The following is an 11298-nucleotide window of genomic DNA, read 5'->3' on the forward strand; positions in this document are numbered from 1 at the left end:
ATATATTATAGCCTAGCCAATGATCACTAGATTTTATATAGATGTTACTATAATGATTCTGTAAATGGTGATCAGTACCCAAATATTGTATATAATGTGGAAGTTACTGCCTTTTGCCTTGGCGTGACATCTCACTTTTTGCAGACAGTGCAAAGGCAGAGTACCTACAATAACTTCAAAATAGCGGTAAAAATCAAGTTTGAGATCATTTTAATTAAAACATCTAATTGCCAGATTTCCAGTGTCCTAACCCATAATTAATTTTTCTGGACAAATAAAAATCTTTAAAGCCATTTTTCTAAGTTTCACACAGTCTAGCGAGTTTCACCTGTCACTCAAGTGACCACGCCCTTAATTATGCAGAACTTTAAGGCTTAATATAAATTAAACGGGTGAGTTTAAAAAAAATTCACCCCCCTCACAGTTGTCATGAACGGCAAAATTAGCTATATAGACCAAAACCACTTTTTGTACCAGGCTGTAAACATATTTTTCTGCTGTAAAGTTGGGCACTTTAACATGGGGGGTCTATGGGATTGACTCGCTTTTGTAGCCAGTCTCTAGCGGCCAGTCGATGAATTGCAGTTTAAGTCACTATGTCATAATCACAAAATTTGTCAGCTTTTTATATAAAAAAAGTTCACAATGTAGCCTAATAAGCCTAATTTTCTTATTTTACATAAAACTGTTATTTCGTTTTGTGCTCAAATTTATTATATTGTAAACATTGTTTTAAATTGTGCTGGTATTACCTTATGAACTGTGATTACATTAATTGCAGTTTAAGTCACTTCCGTGTTGCTTTCAAGAGAGAGACCGGAAGGTTGCCGCTTGGTTGATATGCGCGTTTAAATTTACAAGCTTCTGATCAGATTTACTCTTTTGACATGCGCACACTGCATGAATATACAGAGTTTCCCGCTGTTGTCGCCAGTGTTGGGGGTAACTCATTACAAGTAATCAGAGGCGGACAGTAACTAAATACAGCATACTGTTTTTAAAAGCACACTTGATATTTATCTACTTCGTGTCCTAATTAGGCGATGACCAGCACATGAACTGTTGTGCTGTGCTGCTTACTTTATGAAGCAGTAAAAGTGCCCCTTGCCGCGCACCCAGAACCAGTCATCTGTGGATGAGAGTCTTAAACAAGGACTGGTGGGACGTTGTGCTGCTCCACTTTACAGACGCTGAGTGAAAGGGAAGTTTTATAATGATGGGACACTCATTAATGACACTTTAGAGCAGCTCGTTCTATGCGTCATACATCATTACGCTATTTTTACGTCACTGCACATGCGCAGTACTTTCCAGTTTTGGTTTTCAATTCGATCAAGTGTTTACATGTCCTCTTGCTCGGATTACAAAAGGAATAAACCACCCCTTACAATCCGATCGAAATCTGAATCAGATCTGGCCAATTCAATCCGATTGACGTTTATTCTGATTGTGCTTCTAGTCTTATTACGATCGGATTAGTAGGGTCCATGTAAACGCAGCTAGTGATTGGCTCTGGCGAGGCATCAAGAAAAACGCGTGTTACGTGACCATTCACACTGTAGCATCATGCTACATAAGACAATTTATAAAATTTATACTATGCTTTTACTCAAAACTCACTTTAAACCACCATCAAGTGTTTGTATTAACCTGCAGTTGTGATCTAATGACATTTTGGTCATATAATGTTGCAGAAATATGTCATTTGTAGCCTTTTTTATCAAGCTAAACGCTAAACCTGCTTTGCATTTCTCATGTAAGCACACTGTATTATGAAAATAGGCAGAATCTCATGAAAATCATGATGCACACTCATCATCGGAGGCAGGGCGGGTTATGAACCTGTAATATGATTGACATATGAGCAGCAAATGAGCTTCCTCTGAGTCAGAACAGTGATCGCGGAAGAGAAAACACTGGCAGACAGCGCTGGAAGCAGCTAATGCTCATCAGATCACGTAAATCAGTGGAAAATGAATAGAAATGATGATTCTGTCTAAGCTATGCTAGTGTAAATGTAGCCTAGGGACGTTAGTCCTGGGGACATCATCAGTGAAGAGAGGGTTTGTCTGTCTCCTGAAAAAGCGGACATGCTCATTTTTTTTTTTTGAAGAACTGCTGAGTGATTTCATGCAGAAGTGATCCTCACATACTGACTTAAAACTATTCATTTTGCACTAAAAACTATTTGAACTTTATTAAAACTATTTGCACTGATTTATTTTGTTGGTTACATTTGGTTCCTTTGTGCAGTGGCTCAGGAGATGAGTCTTTAAGCCTTGTAAAACATGCCATTGAAGCCATTGGAACATGCCATTGAAGCATATCTTCATTTCTGATGCATATTTTGTTTAACATTTTTTGCATTGAAATGTAAAAAACAATAAGTGAATCTGACTGCAAGAATATAAGATATAAGAATATTAGATATATATACTGTATATATAGTTTTATTTAATTATTTAATTTTAATAAAATGCATTTTAATATAACATATAATGCAACATTTGCTCAACAAGGTTAATTTTTGGCCCTTCCTAGTTAAAAGTTTAGGCACCTCTGCTATATAGCGTATCTTAACAGCTTGATTGCTTGAATCATCGCTAAATGTCAAATATAATATATTATCACCCAGCTCTAATCTGCTAAATGCAACTGTATGCATTTAGATATGCATGAAGATATTACGATATTATACTATACTATATAAATAAATTTGACTTGACTTTTACCATACTATGGAAGTGTATAGGGATCAATGTCAAGCTCCAGAAGTGACAAAAAGCCAGGGACGCGGGAAGTAGGGGTGCTAAGGGGGCTGCAGCACCCCGTCTTCACATGGTTGCAAATGCAACGCCAAGTTTGTTCATTTAAATTTATTCAGTTTTAGCATTTAATAATTTATTTGTAATGATCTCTGAAATGTAAATTGTACGTGGGCTATAATAAACCCATGTTTATCTTTATAAACATGATTAATTTTACTTGTGATGTTTTCTATATGGGATGATTAGCCTAATCCTCATGAACACGTGACGCTAGCGCGTGGTATCAGACATGAACTGTTCAGAATGCGAACAAGATTAACTTTAATACAAGGAGATAATGGCGCAAAAGCGAATATCAGATTTTTTTAAATGCCCATCCCAGCAAAAACTTTCCAAAATCGGCATCCAAACAACACCAGCCCCAGCACCGACGTAAGTGAACCAGCCCCCCCCCTTCACCCAACACGGACACACACAGCACCCCCAACCAAAAACATCTTCCCGCGCCCCTGCAAAAAGCATAAAAGTATCATAAAAGTAGCCCATACGATGTTACATTCCTTGTGTTGACATGAAGATGAGTAAATGATGACTGATTTTTCATTTCTGTGTCCACAGTTTTAAAAACATATATTTTGTAAGGTTGGTATAGTTTTATGCGTGTGCGTGTGTGTTTGTGTGTGTGTCAGTTTGAGCATTTGGAGCGTGTGTATGTGGACATCCCGTTCTTGCTGATGATGGATATTTTGAGTGCGTCTCCGTGGCCGATCGAGCTGGTGAACAGTGAAGTGCAGTTGGCCTCCAGTATGACTCCCATCGATCAGCCCCAGAGTCAAGTAGAAGGAGGTGGGAGAACTTTATTTCTGATAGTGGTATTTCAGAAAATATTTATTTAGGGCCTGACTTTGATTCATTTCTGTTGTGTGTCCAGTCACGCTGCAAACCAGCGAATGTGCTAGCGAGTGTTTCCTGCTCAAATGTCCTCCTGTTCAGAACGGCACCAGCACAGTGGCCTCTGGACACTACTTCATCTCCTGGAAGAGGTGACGGCACTCTTTATATTCTCACTTTTACCCTGTATATTACATGCAAGTGATGACTTTCCTTTCCTCATGCTATTATCTTATGAGATATTTTCATAAAGAATGTGAAAGTTTGTACAGTCATAATTTGCTTAAATTAATACTCTGTAACAAATTATAAAAGCACAGTTTTTAATTTCCCGTATAACCTTTTTTATCCAGAAAGTCAGCATTTGCTGAGACATCAGTTGTGAGAACGATCGTTATTCTGCCACATGTGATGTTAGAAAATATTCCACTGTATGTCCATGCAGGTCAGTCTGTTTTTATATTAAAATCAGTAATATAGATTGAATCATCTAAGACAGTCTTATGTGCTTTCTCTGTTTTATTCACTGCATTTTGTTTCTGTCTTGTAATTCATTCTGTCCGTCCTCTCTTAAGGCCCGTTCACACCAAGAATGATAATGATAACTACAACTATAAAGTTCTAAAAATCATTGTAAATTCAAGAGAATAATGCAGAGAATAATGCAGTTCACACATCGCTTTCAGAACAATTTTTTCCAGCTGATTAACTATAAAAAGCTGACAGCTATTTAGAATTCATTACAATTTAAAGGGCTTGTGCAGTTAAAACCGCAGAAGACATTGGGGAGAAGCTCTACACGGCAAACAGTGTAACATAAACATAAAATTACCTCGTGTTTCCTTTCCAGCGCTAGTTTCAACAACATTGTCCTTCCTCCTTTGTTGCAGTGAAAAAGACTGTGTTGTTTTTATTCCACTGCACTGACTAAGTTAGATCAGATAGATTACACTAGCTAGTTTCCCTGTTTAGATGAGGGGACACCAAACTCGGTCCTGGAGGGCCGGTATCCTGCAGAGTTTATCTCCAACTTGCCTGGAAGTGTCAAGTATACCTTGATTAGCTGGTTCAGGTTTGTTTAATTAGGGTTGGAGCTAAACTCTGCAGGACACCGGCCCTCCAGAACTGAGTTTGGTGACCCCTGGTTTAGATGCACTTGAAACGTAGCATGCTGAGGACATGTGCTGGTTAAAGCTGTGTAAATGCAACAAGAACAGTAAAAGCTGAAAATGATACTGATACCTACGAAGTATGAATAAAATTTGTCTTCAAAAGCTAAACCCTCTAAGTGGAGGGACCGATTCTCCCAACTCCTTTCGTCTCATATACCCAAAAGCATCTGTTTTTGTGTAATTTTGCGAAACAAAAATCAGCAGCAGGTCACCTATGTTAATTTTGGCACGTGAGCATAGAATAAACACTGTTATTGTTGGTTAGTTAGTTAGTTAGTTAGTTAATTTAGTTTATTGTCCTTTCGGAAATTCGTTTTGTATCTGTGGCAACTCTTCAGTGATCAACAACAATAATTAACAATTACAAACATCAACAGGTTACAACACATTACAAATAAATACAACCAGCATCAAACAACAGCCCTCTCACAACAACAGAATCACTGCCATAGATGTAAAATGACAACTGTGATATCACAAAAATGTATTTAACAGAGCTATACTGGATGATATAAAAGATCTTTGTGCACAGGCAGTCCGTAATAATGGTACCCTGTACCTTCGACCAGATGGTAATAACTCATATTCACCACAAAGAGGATGAGATGCATCGTGAAGAATTGTATGGCTTTTCCTCACAGCTCGAGATTCACATAGTTTTATCAGACTATGCTGTTGTTTACCTGCAATCTTACTAGCCATATTAACAATTTTATTTAGTTTGTTCTTATTTACTACAGACAGTGAGAAATATTTTGCGAAACAAAAATCAGCAGCAGGTCACCTATGTTAATTTTCGTACTTCGAAAATGGCACGTGAGCATAGAATAAACACTGTTATTGTTGGTTAGTTAGTTAGTTAGTTAGTTAATTTCGTTTATTGTCCTTTCGGAAATTCTTTTTGTATCTGTGGCAACTCTTCAGTGATCAACAACAATAATTAACAAATACAAACATCAACAGGTTACAAGACATTACAAATAAATACAACCAGCATCAAACAACAGCCCTCTCACAACAACAGAATCACTGCCATAGATGTAAAATGACAACTGTGATATCACAAAAATGTATTTAACAGAGCTATACTGGATGATATAAAAGATCTTTGTGCACGGGCAGTCCGTAATAATGGTACCCTGTACCTTCGACCAGATGGTAATAACTCATATTCACCACAAAGAGGATGAGATGCATCGTGAAGAATTGTATGGCTTTTCCTCACAGCTCGAGATTCACATAGTTTTATCAGACTATGCTGTTGTTTACCTGCAATCTTACTAGCCATGTTAACAATTTTATTTAGTTTGTTCTTATTTACTACAGACAGTGAGAAATACCAAGCAACAAAGCTGAAAGTCAAGATACTCTCCACAAATGAACGATAGAATAGAGCTAACATATATGTATCCACACCAAACTGTCGAAGCTTACGCATGAAATACAATCGTTGCAGCCCTTTCTTGTAAACAGCTGCTGTATTTACATCCCATGTCAGTTTTACATCAATGATTGTCCCTAGATATTTATATTCATTTACAACTTCAATGCCCTCACCATTAACAGTTATTTGTTGATGAGTGCCTCTTCTTGTTCTGAAGTCAAAAATCATTTCTATAGTTTTCCTGATTTTTTTACTGAAGGAAACTAGATTGACACCAATCAACAAACGCATCCACACCTCTATGATACTCCACTTCATCTTCAGTGATCAAACCAACAATTGTCGTATCGTCTGCATATTTGACATTAAAAACATCAGATGAGAAACCTCTACATTCATTTGTATAAAGGGTAAATAACACTGGGGAGATGGTACTTCCCTGTGGGGCCCCTGTGTTGGTAACAATAGAGGAAGAAAAAGCAGAGTTTACCCTAACACACTGTAATCTATCGGTCAAAAAAGACTCAACCCATCTAATGAGTCTGCTATTCACACCCAGCTTAAACAATCTTTCCATTAGAATATGTGGTCGTATAGTATTAAATGCAGATGAGAAATCTATAAACGTAACACGGGCATATCGCTTTGGTTGATCAAGATGACAATAGAGTATTTGCAGCATATATATATATATATATATACGGTTGGTGAGGAGGCAAATAGAGTTATCGTAATAGTTACAGTTGTTGTTCTCGTTCTTGGTGTGATCAGGCCTTTACTCGCTCTTGTTCTAGAGCTACCATCGTTTGGTCGTGTGCGCGAGTCTTTACCTGTTCGGTACCATCTGGAGAATCGAACCGGGCTGGTTCAGGATGTCGAGATCGGCGTGGAGCCCAGCGATGCATTTATGTTTAGTGGACTCAAACAGGTCAGTGCAGAATGTGCTTCATGTTTCTTTCACCTACATTTTATTTGATGAATACTAAACTAAATAAATATCGGAATATATATATTAGAGCATTTGGGTGTGTTTTTCCCATTTTACATTTATTTCAATAATAAAGAAACTTTTAAAGGGGTCATATGATACTGCTAAAAAGAACATTATTTTGTGTATTTGGTGTAATGAAATGTGTTTGTGGTTTAAAGTTAAAAAAACAAAGCATGCGCTGAGGCCGGGATAGAGTGAGCTGAGGCCGGGATAAGAGTGAGCTGAGGCCGGGCTAGCGTGCGCGGAAGCCCCGGCTTAGCGTGAGCTGAGGCCGGGCTAGAGTGAGAATAAAAACTAATGGGAAAAAACTCACACTTAGTCTAAGGGTGTCTGAAAGCTATACAGTGAGTAAAGCAAAAACATTTTAGAAGAGTGACCCAACAAGAAGCAAATAAAATAAAAATGTGGTTCCTCTTTACACACTGATTATCAACAAATCAACAGGCAACAAATCCACAACCCCTAAAAAATGTCTGCCACTCATTCACTCAGGAGGTCTCGTTCTCTTTCTGTGTCTATGTGCAGGTGCGAATGAGGATTTTACCTGGTGCAGAACAGGAGATGTTGTATAATTTCTATCCTCTGATGGCGGGATATCAAGTCCTTCCTCAGCTCAACGTCAACCTGCTGCGCTTTCCAAACATCTCCAGTCAACTGCTACGTCGCTTCCTGCCTTCACGAATCTTTGTCAAGGTGATTTTTTTAGACATGCCTCAAACAATTTATCCATCATATGAATCTTGATGTAAGATAATGTTGTGTACCAATCAGAATTGAGTTGAGCATCCTGTGAGTGTGACCAGTTCGAACTCATGAATTGAACAGGAGACATTTCTTAAATTCTGCCCAACCCTAATGGATGAAACTAGTGGTGTAGTCTAGTTTTTTGTAGTGGGTATACTCTGATATTCCCTCCCAGCCTCATACTCACCGTCCCACAGCGACAACCCATAAGCACCACCACCACTCACTAATTCATACAATATGCATCTATGTAACTGAGAGCATTCTGAAAGACTGCTTATGTGATATCAACATGTCAATTTATTATAAGCAACACACTGGGGAGACTGGACTGATTTCTTACTGTTTAGTGTTAATCATTTAACTCAGCCAGTTACATATATCTTAAGAATATGGTCCCTGGTGAATAGGTTTTATCAGGTGGCAATTTTCAATTTAAGAGTGCCTGTTTTTAAATTCCCTAGCCTGACTTTCAGTCCACAAGGTTGGTCAGGAGTTCTCATCTCTCTCATCATCTGAAACGAGGAGATATAAACATTGTATTCGGTTTAACACATACACAGTATGTGTGTTATCTTTCCCTTTCTCTCGCATTCACTGATCCACCACACTAACGTTACTTAAGTTATTAGCTAGTTATGTTGGCTTGAGAAAGCCAACATACTGTTATACTATTTAAACATTATTATTCTTCTGAGACCAATAATTTTCAACTGTACTGTATATCCTCCTAGGGCTTTAATGCTACAGGCACCAAACTCGTCAGAGCCCCTGGACCTGATCTGTAGTTCATTTCTATATCTTTTCTAACTGATGAGACTTAAAGTTTTCTATAAATAATTATCAAAAATCAAAGGTTTCCCATAGACTTGCAAAAATGCCTTCTCTAGAGGACAACTGCAGCCCACTAGAGGGAGCCACACGATAAGAAATCTTTCAACTCCCCTCATTTACTTTCTTTTTCAGACAGTTAAATTTACAAATAATTGCATACTTTTCCTTTTTTACTTTTCCTTTGCCGCCAAGCAAAGCTAACATATTTGATCATGACCAGGTCAGGTAATGACTATCTGATGTCCAGAGGCCAGTGTGAAAGACGCTCGGGACAGTTGACTGATCTGTCACTGCTCCGATGGGGCCACTGGTGCGTCCTCACGAAACATAATCATTTGCACGTTTTTTAAGCCTTGCCAATTAAAACATTCAAGCGATTCGTGTCATCTGCTGCAGCTGAAGCAACAGCAGCTTCAGGGGCAGGCTTACGAAAACACAGAAAGAGGGTAGTTTGAGTTTGCTTTCTTTTTGATATCTCCTTTAGTGATTCACATTCAATGCTGTGCAAGAGTTGCGCAATAGCACTGGTCATCAACAGAAACATGGCGTGATTTTCAAACAGTAGGTGCTTCGCAACATGGACAGGGTGAATTTATGAATGAACGTGTGAAAGTTCTGTTACAAAACTATGTTGTTACGTATCCTCGCGCGTTTTTAAGTTTTTAAGTTTTTAAATCCTTCACCTTTCCTAGTGGGTATACGGCATATACCTGCGTATCACGTAGACTACACCACTAGATGAAACTAAATTTGTGTGCGAGAATGTTTCAAGTGTGTAATGGTCGCTGTGTCGTGTCTGTTCTGATTTTTCAGCCTCAGGGCAGAAATGGAGACACTTCCATAGAAGCAGCGTGAGGAAGAGAGGAACACATCTCCCAACTTGCGTTGTCATGGTTACCCTTGCGGATGAAGGCTGAACATTCCTTGGAGAACACGTGTTTACAGTTTAATGATTTGAACTTGTGAATGACATATTAGGGATTTCAATTGAATATTTGTTGTGTCTAGATTGTTGCTTGTGAAACAAGGCTAAAATTATGCTTGCGTAAGATTTGGTTTTTAAATAACAGATTTCGTCTACAATGCTCCTATTCTCTGAAATGTTAAGGAAAATGGCCTTGTAACTAAAACTGCATAACTGCTAAATGATGTTATAAATCATTAAACTGACATGGCACTAGCTGCTGAATAAATTGTTTTGCTTCATTGTCATGAAGCTGTTGGTTGTTGTGGTTTGTATCCCTTAAGAGGTTCTCTGTGATTGGCCAGAAATGTAGATAATTTCACCATTTGCACACACTATACAAGGTTTTTATATTTGATTATACTTTTCAATTGTTTTAAATTACACAAACCTTCATTAATTCTGCCATTTTAAATAATCTTACTGTGGATATTAAGAAGGTGTCATCTAAAAACATGTAATAAAAATACTAAGTGAGCTCCAGGATTCAATCCGACCATATGACCATTTGTTTGATTTGTGGAGGTAAGAGGAAAGTTGATCCTGAACAGAATCCAGTTTCAAATTTGGCAGGTTCACCAGACACAAAAGTGGTTTGTGCAGTTACTTCTTATCACCCTTATCATATTGAATTTTAATTTTGAGGTGAAGTATTCCCTTAAACTGTCAATTTACTGTGTATGTTACCCGCCTCAAGTCTTGGGACGCCTGAGTGGGTAAGTTAGATGTACAACTCTGGCCAGCACTGTAATATAATGAAAAGAGACGCTGTAAGACAGAGGAGTACTGGCTGCAGTCTTCGGCAATATTTATTTGATTCTCAATATTTTCTTTCCTTTCAATTAATTCACAACATTAACATTTTTAACTTTACAGAACAATCATTATTTGTTTCTTTGTAAAACAACACTTTTCAATAAAGACAGTTACATTACAATAAAGTTATTTGTGTCTTCAGTTCCCTCACGCATGTTTACACCGCCATTTTGGCTCTACATAACTTCCAGTTGCAAACGCACATTTAACTCACTTAACCTTTCTCATCCAATAACAATCAACATTATAAACTCTTTATAAACATCCATGAACACTTTTCACATATATGTTTCCTCATGTTTCACTTCACATTCACATATTTGTCCCTCTTATGTCTAATACATATTACTAAATGCATATTAATAAACAGTCTTACTCAATAACCCAACAAAAATAAACACATACATCTTTGAAACACAGTGTTTTACATTAGTTTCAACCAGTTTTTGAATCAGTTTTGCTCACCTGTAATATAATGAAAAGAAACGCTGTAAGACAGAGGAGTACTGGCTGCAGTCTTCGGCAATATTTAATTGATTCTGACTCGCCCGCTGCATTACCTTGAAACAATAGCGTTAAGCGCCCTCTTCAGGCGGCAAGCATAACAGCGACAAAGCATTCTTTTCCACTCAGTGAACTGATGAATGAAAATGAAGATGATGAATTTACACCAATTTATATAACATAATTAATGTTTTTAAGGCACAAATACCACCCAAAATTTTAAGAGGTGT

The 11298-nt window shown here is 37.7% G+C and overlaps 1 protein-coding gene across 1 annotated transcript in view; it reads left to right on the forward strand.

The window, feature by feature from the left end:
* Nucleotides 1-9964, forward strand: part of LOC107680915 (trafficking protein particle complex subunit 11-like) — a 23539-nt gene extending 13575 nt beyond the window's left edge. The window contains exons 25-30 of the mRNA XM_016476995.1: nt 3458-3614; nt 3700-3811; nt 4013-4104; nt 7010-7143; nt 7732-7899; nt 9598-9964. Of these exons, the coding sequence (XP_016332481.1) occupies nt 3458-3614; nt 3700-3811; nt 4013-4104; nt 7010-7143; nt 7732-7899; nt 9598-9639 (705 nt within the window). The 3' untranslated portion in view covers nt 9640-9964. The remainder of the gene's footprint in view (nt 1-3457; nt 3615-3699; nt 3812-4012; nt 4105-7009; nt 7144-7731; nt 7900-9597) is intronic.
* Nucleotides 9965-11298: the final 1334 nt, after the last annotated feature.

This window comes from Sinocyclocheilus anshuiensis, unplaced genomic scaffold (assembly GCF_001515605.1).
Source record: "Sinocyclocheilus anshuiensis isolate Anshui unplaced genomic scaffold, SAMN03320099.WGS_v1.1 scaffold1462, whole genome shotgun sequence".
NCBI lineage: Eukaryota > Metazoa > Chordata > Actinopteri > Cypriniformes > Cyprinidae > Sinocyclocheilus > Sinocyclocheilus anshuiensis.